Source organism: Silurus meridionalis, chromosome 14 (genome assembly GCF_014805685.1).
Source record: "Silurus meridionalis isolate SWU-2019-XX chromosome 14, ASM1480568v1, whole genome shotgun sequence".
Classification (NCBI taxonomy): Eukaryota; Metazoa; Chordata; class Actinopteri; order Siluriformes; family Siluridae; genus Silurus; species Silurus meridionalis.
Window position 1 is genome coordinate 7736897 of NC_060897.1, and position 17400 is coordinate 7754296.

The 17400-nt window shown below is 37.3% G+C and overlaps 2 protein-coding genes across 2 annotated transcripts; both read left to right on the forward strand.

Moving 5' to 3' along the window:
- The first annotated feature begins 2050 nt into the window (after positions 1–2050).
- LOC124397231 lies at positions 2051–2944 on the forward strand. Its single transcript, XM_046866755.1, has 3 exons — positions 2051–2230; positions 2402–2479; positions 2588–2944. Exons 1-3 carry the CDS (start codon positions 2182–2184, stop codon positions 2809–2811), a joined length of 351 nt encoding a protein of 116 aa, XP_046722711.1. The 5' UTR covers positions 2051–2181; the 3' UTR covers positions 2812–2944.
- Positions 2945–9134: 6190 nt separating this feature from the next.
- LOC124396990 (titin-cap (telethonin)) lies at positions 9135–10493 on the forward strand. Its single transcript, XM_046866407.1, has 2 exons — positions 9135–9404; positions 9560–10493. The coding sequence occupies exons 1-2, from the start codon at positions 9256–9258 to the stop codon at positions 9948–9950; spliced, it is 540 nt and encodes a 179-aa protein (XP_046722363.1). The 5' UTR covers positions 9135–9255; the 3' UTR covers positions 9951–10493.
- Positions 10494–17400: the final 6907 nt, after the last annotated feature.

The window sequence follows — 17400 nt, forward strand, 5'->3', positions numbered from 1 at the left end:
TTAATGTAAAAAAAATAAACAGGGCTTTGGTTTTATTCTGTAAATCATATTTTTCTTTCTAAGGACAAAATATTAATTGCATTTTTCTTTTTAATCACTTTTAGGGCTTTTGTGAAATAAAGAAAAAAAAGTAAAATAAAATGCAAAAAAAAACGTTGGTTTTACTTTTAAGTATTTCAATTTGTGTATATAAAATTTTCCCATCAGAAGTATATTATTAACAAGAAAGTAGTTTTTGTTATTGTTTATTACAAGTCCAAAGATAATGTCCTTCACAGTGAAATTTCTTAGATGGGGAACCTTTGGGTAAAGCCAGTTATGAATATCAGACCATAAACTGAAGTAACAGACTGCAGCAGGAAAAAGATGGAACGTCTGTGTAAAAGTATAGAAAACAAAGTTATAAGATTTCATACTTCCTGTATATTTTGAATGACAGGTGTCTCGTCCAATGATCGGTAAGTTTCCGTTCACAAACTATACCTACCTTTTCCGGTTGTTGTTTGAATTGTCGTTGTGTTTTTTTGGTTTGTTAATGTGTTTCGTGCAACGATTCAGACAAACCGGAAAAGGTAGGTATAGTTTGTGAATGGAAACTTACAGATCATTGGACAAGACACCTGTCATTCAAGATATACAGGTGAATGACAGGTGTCGCGTCCAATGATCTGTACGTTTCATTCACCTTTCCATTCAACTATACCTACCTTTTCCGGTTTGTCTGTATTTTGTCGTTGTATTTTCGGATTTGGTAATTTGTTTTCGTATTTGTTAAATTGCTTTTGGAATGGTTCATTTGTTTTCGGATTTGTTGTTTTGTTTTTGCATTTGTTATTTTGGTATTAGATTTGTTAATGTGTTTTGCACTTCTCGGCCACCGTAACTTTGATTATATAATGTATGCTAAACTTTATATATGATAAACTTTACTCTAAAGCATGATTCTTGATTTTTGTCTGAATTCTCTTTATACACCGAGTTCTCTGTGAAGCTGAGTATTATACTATTTAACTATTTAATATTATATATTATTATATTTGGTCCCCTGGTGGTCTAGTGGTTAGGATGCGGCGCTCTCACCGCTGCGGCCCGGGTTTGATCCCCGGGCAGGGAACCAACCCCAGCCACTCTCAGTGCTGTTTCCAAGCCCGGATAAATGGGGAGAGTTGCGTTAGGAAGGGCATCCAGCGTAAAAACATGTGCCAAATCAAACATGCAGATGATCCGCTGTGGCAACCCCTGATGGGAGAAGCCAAAAGAAAGACTGACATATATTATTATATTTATATTTATTATCATTATAAACCGAACTAGCTAAATTTCTTAACAGTCCCCACAAGGTTGGGGGTTCAAGGTTCCAGTTTATTTTTGAGCAGTGGGACCAAAGAATCCTCTTCATTTACCACAGACACTGGACAGTCTTCTACATCTGACAAACATGACAGCGGAGAATCATCTTCATCTGTTAATTCAAATGGGAAGTTCATGATGCTGAAGAAGAAAATAGATGGTAAAAGCAGTTCACAGTGTGGCTGGCTTGAATGAGGAAACAAGCACTTACAAAACACCATCTTTAGCACTGAAGCTTGGGCACAGCCTCAAGAAGATGGCAAACTTTATTAAATGTGATAAGGTGATAAGAACACCCTTAGCAGCCTTCAAACAAATCTGCGAAAAAGTGAAACTCTGTCAGGTGATTGTGTTCAAACGCAGAAGGGAAGGAGAGGTATCCAAGCTGTCCTTTAATGCCTTTACACTGAGGGACACCTCACTGACTCATCCAGATGTAGCACTCGCTCTGACAAACCTTGAAAATAAACTGTGTAAGCGCCTCCAGAGAATTGAGATAAAAAGCAAATGTGGACGAAAATTCCCGTTGTTCTCACTCCTGATATGGTGACCTCAATGGAGTTACTTGTAAATACTCGCCATAACTGTGATGTGCCTAATGAGAACGTGTTCATGTTTGGACGACCACAAAGCGTTGTCCTCCACTAGACTGAGAAAGCACATGGCCACTATGTCCAAGGTCCTTAATTTGAAATACAATGAAATGGATGACCTTGCTGACTTTTTAGGACACGACATCAGGGTGCATCGGCAGTACTACAGGCTACCTGAAGGTACATTACAGCTGGCGAAGATAAGTAAAGTTCTTCAAGCCATGGAGAGAGGACAACTATGTATCTCAGTTTAAGGAATCTAGATGAGATCCAAATTGATCCACAAGGTAAAACAGGCCTGAGTAAATAAAGAGGTTTTAAAAATCTCAAATTCCATGTTATGATTAACAGGAACACCACCGTTGGTTATAGATTATTTGATGGATCTAGCAGTTAAAAAAATATTTTTCCACTAATTTAGCTATAATAATTTTCTCTGTGGTTGATGTGTTTACTAGAGAGAGTACCGGTGGACAGTGAAGGATCAGACTTTGAAAACGAGAAAGAAAACGATGCTTCACCTTCAAATTCTGCAGGTATATAGTCAGCTAATGTAGGGAATTATGGGAAAGCTAGAGGCAAAATGTTATGATATGTTATGAGTCACTTTTATCATAATTACTAATTACTTTTATTTCATTTAGGATCTTCACAAAACCCACGGAGAAAGTGGTCTGCAGAGGAGATCCAGGCTTTGGAAAAGACTCTAATGGACTACATCAGTTCTGGCAAGGTTCCTGGTAAAGGCCAGTGCATGGAGTGCATTGAAAAATCCCCAGCTGCACTTCAAGGGAGCGGTTGGGAGGCAGTCAAATTTTATGTAAAAAATCGCGATGAAGCGAAAAATGTAAAGGTGAAAAGCCTTTAATCGATGTTTTTTTTTCATGTGTTTGTTAAAGGCAACATGTTCAGAAACATTTAAGTTCAAGTTGCTGACAAATAATTAAGATGTCACAGATTCTTGTTTTTGTGGAATTGCCTAAATCTCCAAACTTTTCAGGTTGTTGTTCACCATGGTTGTACATCAAATATCTTCTGCTTTGACCTAATATTTATATACATGTATTATATAGCAATATATCTTGCAACACGGTTGATCACATGCATGTTCTGTTTTAATTTAAATAGATTCCAGTATGCACAGATCATTATTTATTTTAAACATTTCCTGCTTGTCATATAACATGAGTGATGTAGATACCAAAATGTGGAACTTTTCAGACTCTCAGAATTGAAGAGAATTGAATGTGTTAAACAGGAAGTGAGTTAAGGTTTTTTTACTGTTTACTTTCTTAGAAATTGTCTATTCAAATACAAGAGATGATAGGAAATAGTGAAAAGCAAAATAATAATAATAAATAAAAACAGTTAAATTCCTCCTTTAAAACAACACTTTAGTTATGGTCTGAACTTAATCTTCATCTTCGTTAATGTTATACACAGTTATAATTGCATATAAATTGGATAATCTGCAGATAATTTATAATAGTGACACCTAGAGGTGGTTGGTGGTAAAAGACAAAATAGGGACATCCAAACCAGAATAGAAAAACCATACAAAAATTGAGCTCTCTAAACCTGTGCATTTCTGAAAATAAAGATGATTTTTGGGAAACAAAAATCCAAAAGAGACGTCTGACTTAAAATTGTGGCCTTAATGTATTTAGAAATCGGTGTCCGCACGAGTAACCACCCAGTCAGGAGTCCCCACCAAAAACAAGTATGTGTGTGTGAGTGTGTGTGTGTGTGTGTGTGTGTGTGTGTGTGTGTGTCACATAGACCATTTTGCCTTCAGCTAAAGAGTGCAAATAGCTGTTACTTGGTTGAATTAAAAAAAAAAAAACATTTTATTCTGGTTTGATGCTTGTAGATCCTTAAGGGAAACATTTTTTAAAGACTTTTGTAGTATGAAGGGACAATCCAAAGAACTTTATAGGACAATTGTATAAAATTTTTTGTCCAAAAATGCATATCCAAGCTTACACAAATTATAAAGTATGCTGAAATTACATGCATTCTTTCTTTTTTGCATCTGATTTGCCGCTTTTTATGTATATATTAAAATTGATATGTATTTCAGCTGCATTCTTCTTTCTGGTAAAAATCCATTCCATTCTCCGACCATTAACACCTATCAGAAGTCATATGCACTTGAGAAGATGGAGACAAGAAAGGCAGGTCATGTTTAGAATTCAGGTACAGAATATTTACCTTTAATTCTATAATATGAGTCTGGATGTAGAAAGAAGGTGTTTCTAAGCAGGACTCTGAAATGTTATTTAAAAATAGGTAAAAACAATAATAATAAAATGATGAATAATAAAATAAAATCATTATGATAATAATATTAATGAATGATATTAAATAAGAATTAAGTTGCCACCAAAATCATTTCCTAAACTATTTAATTCCTCTCATACATTTTGGTGCAAGGGCACATAGTTCAGATTCATTTATATTTACACTTAAGTTCCTGTTATCACTTACATTATTGCAGCTGTGTACTGTCTCTCATCAAAATATTTAACACTGACTGTTACTCTGACACTGGAGACTTCTTCCAAATCCAACTTTACACAGAAAACTTCACCATATTAACAATGTTACACTTTTTATCAAACTGTATATGCGGTGCTTCCACCATACAAATCTCCTTTTTACTATAACTTGTTAATACAGAAACATCAATGTTAATAGCAGAGATATTGTCAAATCCTATCTTCTAGACAGTAAATTAATACCTTCCAAAAATGTTATTTGAGATCATTGCATAGTGAATTAACTAACAAAGATATCGAATTATCATGTCTATACCAGTCAATATGTAACCCAGCCATTATGGATGCACAAGCCAGTGCACTCTTAGTGCCGGACCCAAGCCCGGGTTGCGTTAGGAAGGGCATCCAGAGTAAAAACGTGCCAAATCAAATATGCAGTAGGTACGACAGACTGGTTCGGGGTGAAGGTTGGACTGCATCAAGGATCGGCCCTGAGCCCTTTCCTGTTTGCAGTGGTGATGGACAGGTTGACGGACGAGGTCAGACAGGAGTCTCCCTGGACTATGATGTTTGCGGATGATATTGTGATTTGTGGTAAGAGTAGGGAGCAGGTTGAGAAGAGCCTGGAGAGGTGGAGATATGCGCTGGAGAGAAGGGGAATGAAAGTCAGTAGGAGTAAGACAGAATACATGTGTGTGAATGAGAGGGAGGGCAGTGGAGTGATCCGGTTGCAGGGAGAAGAGCTGGAGAAGGTGGAGGAGTTCAGGTACCTGGGGTCAACAGTGCAAAGTAATGGAGAGTGTGTTAGAGAAGTGAAGAAAAGAGTGCAGGCAGGGATTTGTGATAGTAGGGTATCAGCAAGAATGAAAGGGAAAGTTTATAGGTCTGTGGTGAGACCTGCGATGTTGTATGGATTAAAGACAGTGGCATTGAGTAAAAGACAGGAGGTGGAGCTGGAGGTAGCATAGCTGAAGATGTTAAGGTTTTCGTTGGGAGTGACGAGGATGAGAAGGAGTGATGAGATTAGAAATGAGTTTATTAGAGGGACAGCGCATGTAGGATGTTTTGTTGACAAGGTGAGAGAGGTGAGATTGAGATGGTTTGGACATGTGCAGAGGAGGGACATGAGTTATATTGGTAGAAGAATGCTGAGGATGGAGCCACCAGGTAGGAGGAAAAGAGGAAGGCCAAGGAAGAGGTTAATGGATGTGGTGAGGGAAGACATGCAGGTAGTTGGTGTGAAAGAGGCAGATGTAGAGTACAGGGTGGTATGGAGACGGATGATCCGCTGTGGCGACCCCTAATGGGAGCAGCCAAAAGAAGAAGAAGAAGATACCAGTCAATATATGTTTTGTAGTCAGTAAAACTCATCATGTTTGGGGTAATTACACATCATACAATATGTAGCACTGGTACTATAAACCAAGCTCATTAATACAACCTGCTATAACATGGTGCAACCTAAAAACCTGTTTCTATTTTACTTAAGAAAATCTTGATTAAAAAGTTATTTTTTTTTTCTTGTTCTTTTTTCCAGTGTGGTAGTGCAGTTTTGTGCTTTTGAAGTGCAGTACAAATTAAATTTTGGCAGCAAAAAGCAAAAATACTTACTGCATTTATACTATTTATATGTATGAAGTGCAATATACATCATGGTCTCCACTGTGGACTCTGGATACATGTCATGTGATTAAATTAATAATCGTTCAAAAGTTGATTTTATCATGTCTTCAATTGTGCGTTCTGGAGCGTGTTCGAGCGAGTCACTGTCTGTCAGATATGTAATATCTATCAGTAATCTATAATCTGTCAGGTATTAAAGATTTATGATTGTGATTTGATAAGTAGTTCATAAAGGAGAGCATTACCCGGCGATGTTACAAATGATCTAATTTCTGATTCCAGACCGTACAGTGTGCTGCGTTGTCAGAATGAGAGGTGGTGACATCAATTCCTGTATTTGCCCCCACATACGTCAGGGCACAAGATGCAGTAACTGATCATAAGGTGTGTGTGTGTGTGTGTGTGTGTGTGTGTGTGTGTGTGTATGTGTGTGTGTGTGTGTGTAACACAAGTCGCTGGACATTCCCAACATCTGTCAGCGACGCAATAAGTCAAACGGATGACTAGAGCTTGCGTGTCACATAGACCAGTACTGAGTCTCTCACTATACATACACTATGACTATTTCTCTTTTACTTTGTATGTGAACACTTACAAAGTAATGACATTCTATGCTGTCTAAATTCAATATTAGGAGTCTATACATTTAAGTTACATCATGAAAAAATATAATACATCAATATAATAGATCAGTAAAAACAAATTCCTTCAGACATCTATAGAGAAGATACTCTATAGATCACATCCAGTTTGCTGTTATAGGGAAAAAACAAACAATTCAAAGTTACTGCTATAACCCCATTGATTGCTGTTTGAAAACAGCACCTCCAGAAGTAGTTAATTCCTTTTTTATATCCTATTAATTGTGAGAATTATTTATAGACCAATGGCTAATTATTAATTTTATCCATTAGTTGCTACATTTAATGTTGTCTCATATCCATGAAATAAGTTGTTACTTGCATTATAAAAGCTATAAACACACCAACACCCAATTTTTATTTCTCTTCTGATTTAAATAAAAATATTCATGCTGGCATGGAAAAATATTTAACTTGTGAATGAAGCTTGTGATCTTTGTAACATTGTTAGAAAGCAGTTTACTGACTATAACAAACCCATACGTGATCTTTCCCCTAAATGTTGCCACAGAGTTGGACACAAAACTTTACTAGATGTCTTAGCATGCTGTAGATTTCAAATTTCCCTTCACTGGATTTGAGAGGCCCAAACTGTTCCAGCATGACACTGTGTTTGTCCACAAAGGAAAATTAGAGCAGGGTTTAATTAACAAGGCTGGGATTAGAAGAAATGAGTGTCCTTCACAGAGCCCTGACCTTAACGCTATTGAACACCTATGGAATAAACTAAAACACAGACTGTACTTTAGACCTCCTCAATGCCTGACCTCACTATTGCTGGCTGTATAATTTGATCCTCACACCCATGCATCTAGAGGAAGGCTTTCCCAGAAAGGTGGAAATTACTATTCAATTTAATATTTTTATATTTGTATAGATTTACAGAGATATAGTAGTTATAACGATGTATAAAACGTAAAATGTATAATTCTAGTGCTATAAGTTTGTCCCTAATGAACAAGCCAGTTGTGATTGTGGCAAGGACATACTCCCTGATATGGTATGAGAATGAAATCTTGTGAGGAACCAGACTCAAAAAGGGAACCCATCCTCATGGCACCAAATGTCCAATCATTACAGTTCCAGAAGTAATACTATAAAAAAGCATCTATAATAGGATGTTCAAAAAGCACATATTGGCATGATGTTGAAGTTCCCGCAAACTATTAAACACATTTATTTGTTTATTTATTTTTAAGTACATAGTATATTTATTTGGGCTGCTGTAGACCTACTGTGCAATCGGAAATGAACAATGCTATGATATTGAATAGCTACCTGAACTGGTCACATGGGCCGAAATGCACAAATAAGTCTGATGAGTCCAAATTCCAGTTTTTTGGTTCTAATCAGTGTGTCATTGTTAAACATAGAGAAGGTGAACAGACAGTTCCTGAATGTGTGGTTCCCACTGTGAAGCATGGAGGAGGAGGTGTGATTGTGTATCCTTTGCTGGTCCAACAGGACAATGACACCAAACATGCCTTTAATGAATAGCTATTTATTCAAGTAGTAGAGTAATAGTAGAGTAAATGCATCAGATGACCTGGCTTCCACAATCGCCCATTCTAAATCTAATTGAGATGATTTGGAGGAAAAGCAGCCAATAAGTACTCAACACCTCTGGGAACTTTTTCAAGATTTTTGGTAAATCTATTTAAATAGATGTTCACTTATTCAAAAAGTACAGTGCAGATATAAAAAAAATGAAGAAACAAGAACGAGAAATGGAAATCTAGATACCAATAAAGACTGTGGGGGGTGTGGGGAAGTGTAAATCTCAAGTTATAACAAAATAACCTCAATTGTACCTTTCAGAATAATCAGGCGTTTCCTGTTAATTGGTTGTTTGAAATTTCTAAATAGAATTAAACAGATATCCTCAATATCCACGTTTTGCTCACCAGAAGATGACTTGATTACATCATTTCAAAATTCTCATGCCAATTGGTTGTTTTATACTCATGAAGTTTTGTTCTCTCGATTCATTTGTACTGAAGTTCTCAGAACCTAGTCTAGTCTTCAATAACAAAAGCACCAGAGTCTAAAATAGTTTCCATGTTGACTGTCACTCTTCTGAATTTCCACAGTAGGTTTTCCTGGTTCCCATTGTGCTGACAGCAATCACACTGATGATGATGATGATGATGTTCATGACAGTAATAATGGTAAAGATGTATATGAATGTGGAGTCATGTGTCTTTGCTTTGCTATTAGTTAAAGCCATGTGTATGTTTTTAAAGAGATCGTTTTAAAAGACCACTTACTGGCATCAGGGGATTTCAAAGCCTCTGCGTCATCATTCCAAGCATGTGTCCTCTGTGTGTGTATGTGTGTGTGTGTGTGATCGAGAGAGTATCAGCTGTCGGCACAGACAGAGTGTGGAGTGAGACCATAGTGTAGAAATAGCATCAGCGCCTGTATAAAAGAACACACCTTCACCCTGACAACTGCACACTCTCAGAAGTCAGAACCAGAAAGGAAGCAGCTTCCAGAGAAGTAAACAAATTTTTTTTTAACAACAGACCCACATTTACAAGAAAGTCAAAGATGCAGGTGTGTACAGTTTTGGAAAAACGTAACGGATGTGTCGTGGGAGCCGAGCTGAGCTGCACCGTCAGAGAGGAGAATGTCTCCCAGAAAGAGAGCTACAGCGCTGATTGGCACAGCGTCAAAATGAGAACACAGCATGAGGACCGGTGAGTCCTTTTTTTCAGAAAAAGATCAAAGATGTTGTTAAAAAGCTTAAAACTATAAAAAAAAAAAAACATGTACAAAACTTATTATCAAGTAGACCTTCAATAGCATAAATACAATAATAAGCAGATAATTTTTTTTATGTTTCTTTTTATAGCCAGTCCATGAAGATGTCTGATGTTTCCCGAAGAGAGACACTATCCTGTTACTGGCGTGCACGCCCCCTCTCCCAGCAATGCCCTTCAGGTGTCCTACGTGTCGGCACTGTAGAGTCTGGCATCCGTGAGCACCAACTGCTTCCATACAGAAACACTCTTCCTCTACCCATCTTCAAGCCGGCTGAGCTGGGTGTGAGAATGGGCCGTGGTGCTCCTCACACCCTGGAGGACTTGCCAAGTGCCCGTGCTCCTGATGGAGCATGTCCATCCAAGAAAGATGTCCTGGAGATCACACGAGACCTGCCACCAGTCAAGCCTCTCCGTATGGAGTTCGCCAAGGCTTCCAGAACCCTCGGCAGGTCCATATCTCAGGAGGCCCAGAGAGGGTGAAGAGAGAGCGATGGAGAAAAAGAACGATGAGGAAGTGTATGGATGGACTTGTATACCCTGTGAAAAGGGACGGATGTAGCAAATGTAGCTAGACAATATAAACAGTAGAAATGCCATATGTTGTCGTTCTGCTGAAAAAGTGCAGGCAGGTGGGTTTGTAAATATTTCCTTTTGTCTAGATATTTACGTTATTTTTGTATTGAAACTTTATTAACAAAGACAATATGTATAAGGTGATATTTTTATGACAGTATAACAGTGTAAGTCATTAGAGAGAGAGAGAGAGAGAAAGAAAGAAAGAAAGAAAGAAAGAAAGAAAGAAAGAAAGAAAGAAAGAAAGAAAGAAAGAAAGAAAGAAAGAAAGATTTCCTGCAATGGCAAAGCTCATGTATGTTCAAAATGCATAATAAAATTAGCAGCAAAAAAATGCACAACAAAAAAACACTGAATCATCAAGAAATGACCGGGGCTGATGGTTTGATAGTTGACTGTTTATATTGTTTTGTTGTACGGTTTTGCAAAAAATAAATCACATAAAACTTACAAGACCAATCAGTGAGTCCACATTTACTATCATCACTCCGGAAAATACCACTGCACTTATTTATTGCTGCTACTGAAAAAAGGAATTTAAAGCACAGTAGCACATGCCAATGGGTCTGTATCTTTTTTTTGTTTGTTTGTTTGTTTTTTTTGTTGAATCAGATTAAAATCCAAAGTAAACTTTTACCAAAAGACAAATAAATATTAAATGTAATATACACATTCCAATTATAAATATAAAAGGTGAATAGGTTGAATACAAAGAGACTGTTGAATTTTTTTTTTTTTAATGACAAACCCAATAAATTTGTTATGCTTGAAATAAAATTTATTGAATAATGATATTGAAGAAAGAAAAAAAAGCAGCACCATCTAGTAAACCATTTAATGAAGCATTATTTGTTTTGGGGCACATGGGCAGTGTCTTTGTGAAAGAGACCACATTAATTAGACTAGGAATGCTTATTGTAAAATCAAAGGAGGTCAATCAGGAGAACATTACACTGATTTGCAGTAGTCCTTCCTTCTAGGTGGACAAATGGATCAAAAGCATACCAGTCAAATAAATAATTGTCTCCAAAGCACAATAAAAATTTCTATTTTTTATATGACAACAATATAGATGTTGTCCATAAGAAATCAAATATACACAGAACAAAATGAAGTAATTACACAGATGGTTTTTGGCTTTGTGTTATAGTTAAAAAAAAACACAGCTCAAATTCTGATCATTAATTAATTAAAAAATCACTTAATTAAATAAGTAAATACTTAGGGTTTCGTCACTTGCATAAAATTGATTACTGATATAAATGAATAGAAAAGAAAGTTTGTTTGGTATGTCCAGTAATAATTAAACATGATAGATAGATAGATAGATAGATAGATAGATAGATAGATAGATAGATGGATAGATGGATAGATATCTATCTATCCATCTATCCATCTATCTATCTATCTATCTATCTATCAATCAATCAATCAATCAATCATCTTTGATCCTCTGAACTGCTTTGCTTGAACCAATTCCAGAACACAGTTCACCAGTTGATCACTGCTGGATGAGGGAATTGGTTTGGGTTTTCACAGCTTTCCTGTGGGTGGAGCAAACAATCCATTGCCCACAGAAACAAATCCCTAAATAGTCCCAAGATAGTTCAAACATAAATTTAATTATCATTCCAGCACCACAAGCTGACATAATGTCGTTTGTGTTTTCTTTTGTAACACCGGTCTTTGTCACCTGCTGTGCTTCATTACATTATCATGGAAAACAAGATGGGAAGAGTCAAAAGGCAGGGAGAAGTGGAATTGGGGGATGGAGCAGAACAGACTGTCCCTTGGCATGGCTCTGTTCCGTCTTCGCCAACAAGCTGGTTTAGTGTGACAGGCATGCAAAAGTCCTCTTCTCTGGCAAGCCATGAAAAAAATGTCCCTGCAAAGCAAGGGGTCAAACTAATACTGCGATGACAGCTGACAAATAAAGCCTAAACACTTATAAAAAGTTCAACAGTAAGAAATATCTTCCAGCAAAGTAGACTTCATGTAATTTGACTTGTAATGCCCTGTACTATTAATAGCATAGATAGAGCCATGAGACCATTCAAACATTTGAAAAAAAAGTTGCACCATTTCAGAGACATAACCCGAGCCCTCGGTGACTGTCTCATTGCTCTGAGAGCTATGTGGTATCTGTTGACACACTGTACAACTTTTAAGCACATGCTGTACATCTCTTTCTCTTCCGCTCTCTCTGTAACAATTTCATTCAAATCAATAAACTGTCTTATCAGTGTGATTTAATAGCATCAGTGTAGCATCAAATTCCGTACCAATACATTCTCTATTAATAGATAGTTTACATACAGTGTGTTTAAGGGAAGACTTATTAGGAGTCAGGACTTTCCTGTGCTTGTCCGCTGATCTCTTAATCCTTCATGTTCTGTCTGTACTTTTGTTCCAGTTCCAGCAAATGTCATAATGCATTCTATTACACACTCAGTGCCTCACACGCCCACTACAAATGGACGCTTTCCATACCGATGCTTGTATTGAAAGGATTTATTCTCAAGTCAAATTATTATTTTTAATGTGAATAAAAACTACTTTTTTCCTGCTGTTTTGATTTTGTTCATCATACACACAAGTCAGTGTTCAGTCACTCAGGCATATACAGTGAGGAAAATAAGTATTTGAACACCCTGCTATTTTGCAAGTTCTTCCACTTAGAAATCATGGAGGGGTCTGAAATTGTCATCGTAGGTGCATGTCCACTGTGAGAGACATAATCTAAAAAAAAAAAATCCAGAAATCACAATATATGATTTTTAAACTATTTATTTGTATGATACAGCTGCAAATAAGTATTTGACCACCTGTCTAATAGCTAGAATTCTGACCCTCAAAGACCTGTTAGTCTGCCTTTAAAATGTCCACCTCCACTACATTTATTATCCTAAATTAGATGCACCTGTTTGAGGTCGTTAGCTGCATAAAGACACCTGTCCACCCCATACAATCAGTAAGAATCCAACTACTAACATGGCCAAGACCAAAGAGCTGTCCAAAGACACTAGAGACAAAATTGTACACCTCCACAAGGCTGGAAAGGGCTACGGGAAAATTGCCAAGCAGCTTGGTGAAAAAAGGTCCACTGTTGGAGCAATCATTAGAAAATGGAAGAAGCTAAACATGACTGTCAATCTCCCTCGGACTGGGGCTCCATGCAAGATCTCACCTCATGGGGTCTCAATGATCCTAAGGAACGTGAGAAATCAGCCCAGAACTACACGGGAGGAGATGGTCAATGACCTGAAAAGAGCTGGGACCACCGTTTCCAAGGTTACTGTTGGTAATACACTAAGACGTCATGGTTTAAAATCATGCATGGCACGGAAGGTTCCCCTGCTTAAACCAGCACATGTCCAGGCACGTCTTAAATTTGCCAATGACCATTTGGATGATCCAGAGGAGTCATGGAAGAAAGTCATGTGGTCAGATGAGACTTTTGGGTCATAATTCCACTAATCGTGTTTGGAGGAAGAAGAATGATGAGTACCATCCCAAGAACACCATCCCTACTGTGAAGCATGGGGGTGGTAGCATCATGCTTTGGGGGTGTTTTTCTGCACATGGGACAGGGCGACTGCACTGTATTAAGGAGAGGATGACCGGGGCCATGTATTGCGAGATTTTGGGGAACAACCTCCTTCCCTCAGTTAGAGCATTGAAGATGGGTCGAGGCTGGGTCTTCTAACATGACAATGACCCGAAGCACACAGCCAGAATAACCAAGGAGTGGCTCTGTAAGAAGCATATCAAGGTTCTGGCGTGGCCTAGCCAGTCTCCAGACCTAAACCCAATAGAGAATCTTTGGAGGGAGCTCAAACTCCGTGTTTCTCAGCGACAGGCCAGAAACCTGACTGATCTAGAGAAGATCTGTGTGGAGGAGTGGGCCAAAATCCCTCCTGCAGTGTGTGCAAACCTGGTGAAAAACTACAGGAAACGTTTGACCTCTGTAATTGCAAACAAAGGCTACTGTAGCAAATATTAACATTGACTTTCTCAGGTGTTCAAATACTTATTTGCAGCTGTATCATACAAATAAATAGTTAAAAAATCATATATTGTGATTTCTGGATTTTTTTTTTAGATTATGTCTCTCACAGTGGACATGCACCTACGATGGCAATTTCAGACCCCTCCATGATTTCTAGGTGGGAGAACTTGCAAAATAGCAGGGTGTTCAAATACTTATTTTCCTCACTGTATACTGGGATCACTGCATCATCTGTACGTTCACAAAATTCTTTCAAAAGCAGGAAGGCCTAAGAGAAAACAGACTCAAGGGGGAAAACTTAAACATTATTTTGTTCCTTTTCCAAAAACCTATAAAACAGGAGCAAATGTAGAAACATTGTAAAAGTTTAAATATGGTTTTTGGGAGAGATTATATATTATTATCATTATATATTATATTATTAGATATTATTTTGTTATTAGTTTGTTTGATTAAAAATATTCATAAATAATGTTTAATTGTTTTAAATAAATGTTTTATAAAAAAGTCTACTTTATTAAAGTCTACAACCACAATTTCAAAAAAGTTGGGGAAATCTAAAATGTAAATAAAAACAAAACGCAATGATTTTTAAATCTCATAAACCTGTTTTTTTTTTCCCCAATAGAACATCGAAAATAAAATTGATTAGATTCATTATTTTCCTCCAAATTCTGCAAATAAAATTCCAAAATGAAAATGTGAAAGCAGTTTATTTGAAAATCTCTGAAACGAAAAAAATAAATAAATAAATATACATAAGTATTCACAGCCTTTGCCATGACAACTAAAAATTGATCTCAGGTTAATTTTGTTTTCACTGATCATCTTTGAAATGTTTCTAAACCTTAAATGGAGAATAACTTGGGTAAATATAGTTGATTGGACATGATCTAGAAAGGCACACACCTGTCTATAGAAGGTCCCACAGTTAACAGTGCATGTCAGATCACTAAAGGTCCCAATGAGTGGCCTCTATCATCTGTAAATAGAAGAAGTTTGGAACCAACAGGACTCTTTCTAGCATGGGCTGCCCAGCCAAACTGAACCAGTTGGGGTAGAACGGCCTTAGTCAGGCAGGTGAACAAGAACCTGATGGTCACTCTGAAAGAGCTACAGAGTTTTTGTTTTTTGTTTTTTTGTGGAGAGAGGACAACCATTTCTATGCCTGTAGTCAGGCCTGTATGGAAGCCACTCCTCAGTAAAAGGCCCATGACATCCCATCTGGAGTTTTCAAAAAGACACCCGAAGGACTCTCAGACCATTAAAAACAAAGATTCCTCATGTCTGGAGGAAACCAGGCACCACTCATCACCTGGCCAATACGTGGCAGCATCATGCTGTGGGGATGTTTTCCAGCAGCAGGAACAAGGAGACTAGTCAGGATCAATAGAAAGATGAATGTAACAATGTACAGAGACATCCTTGATGAAAACCTGCTCCAGAGTGCTTTGGACCTCAGACTGGGGCGATGGTTCATCTTCCAACAGGACAAAGACAAAGACCCTAAGCACACAGCCAAGATAACAAAGGAGTGGCTATGGGAAACTTTGTGAATTTCCTCTTTTCTAAGGAGAGATCTGAAAATGGCTGTGCACCGATGCTCCCCATCCAACCCGATGGGGCTTGATAGGTTCTGCAAAGAAGAATGGTAGAAACTGTCAAAAAATAAAGGTGCCAAGCTTGTAGCATCAAACTGAAAAAGACTTGAGTCTGTAAAGGTGCTTCAACAAAATATTGAGCAAAAGCTGTAAATACTTCTAAAACCTCTATAAACCTTTCAGCATTGATTCTGCCTATCCAGATGTGAAAGCTGCCCATTTCACAGGCACTATCACACCCCATATCATCAGTGATGCAGGCTTGCACTGATAATAAGCTAAATGGTCCCTCTCCTCTTTAGTACGAAGGACATGAAGTCCATTGCTTCCAATGTAAATTTAAAATTTCAATTTGTCTGACCACAGAAAAGTCTCCTTTTTTCTAAATGACCTTTTCTCCAGAGAAGATAAGTGTTTCTGGATCATGTTCACATGTTCCTCTTTGGATGATAAAGCGTTAAACTGCATTTGTGGATGACAAACCAACCTTTGTTTATAGACAATGATTTCTGGAGCTGTTTCTAGGTTCTATTGTAGAATCATGCCTGTTTTTAATGCAGTGCTCACAGAAGCTCACAGGCATTTAATGAGATTTCTACAGATTCTCAGAATCATTTAATGATATTATGTACTGTAGATGATGAGATATTCAGCGTTCGCAATTTTTATGTTGCAACTTTTGCATTGATCTGTAGAGACAATAATTCCTTGCAAAAGTTTGACAGTGATAATCAAGACAATGATTCTACACCAAATAGCTCAGAATATTAAAATGTAGGAAAACATTAATATGGTAATTAATGTATAAGTAGACATATATGATGCTGGGCAACAGCATAATTAGTTCTGGTGCAAACAGTTGCCATCAGAATTAACAATATCACAGGAATAGTGTTTGAAATATCATTCAATCTCAATGTACACCTGCATCTAGAGTTTTCAGAACTCATACCTACAAACACAGCGTCGCAATTATAAATGCAAAAATGTACTAAACATAAATGAGCTGTGTGCGTGTGTGTGATCTGTGTGTGGTCTCTGTGCCTGTTATAAGAATGTGCACGTGTCAGTCCTCATGGAATCAAAGCACCCAGAAGAGCTTTTACATAACCAGCATAACAAACATATCAGCCTTTCCCTAACAACAACAACACCACACACACATACGCTCAGTGAGGAATGTGCTTACCCACTCTTGTAGACAGGATCAGTTATTCACACTGTTAAAAGAGAGTAGCAGATACATTTTGACTTTAATATGTGATATTTTATAAGTAGCACTGGCACATATTTGACCAAACCTGTTAATGTGTCAAAAGCATGATGGGAAAAAAATTTGAAAAGAAATTCAATTCTGAATTCAGAATTCGCCCGGACGTTGATGGGTTTTCCTGGACCATCACCTATTACGGTATTTCCTGCAGTAATCTGCATGTATATAAATGGCTTAACAATAGGGTTGTTTGGAATAATACACATCAAATATCCTAAAGTAAACTGTACTTGCAGGTTTATGTATACAAAATAAATTATTTCCCATTATAAATTCCTATTAGAATCAATACACACCCTAGAATGTGATCTGTTGCCTTTGCTAACTGCTAATAAAGTTCCCAGCTTGATGAATAAAAAGCTGAAAGAAGAAATGAGTCAGAGATTCAGTGTGCTCTGTGTCCTATAAAAGGTTTTCGGAGGCTCATTTAAAACAAGCAGCATGATTTGTGTATTTGTTTTCAACCACAAGCAT

Bases quoted from the DNA above. Each gene is read 5' to 3' on its own strand.
- LOC124397231 (XM_046866755.1), top strand. From the start codon at position 2,182: ATGTATCTCAGTTTAAGGAATCTAGATGAGATCCAAATTGATCCACAA. The intron at 2,231-2,401 runs GTAAAACAGGCC...TGTGTTTACTAG, and splicing joins GATCCAAATTGATCCACAAG to AGAGAGTACCGGTGGACAGT. The intron at 2,480-2,587 runs GTATATAGTCAG...TATTTCATTTAG, and splicing joins TTCACCTTCAAATTCTGCAG to GATCTTCACAAAACCCACGG.
- LOC124396990 (XM_046866407.1), top strand. From the start codon at position 9,256: ATGCAGGTGTGTACAGTTTTGGAAAAACGTAACGGATGTGTCGTGGGA. The intron at 9,405-9,559 runs GTGAGTCCTTTT...TTCTTTTTATAG, and splicing joins AGAACACAGCATGAGGACCG to CCAGTCCATGAAGATGTCTG.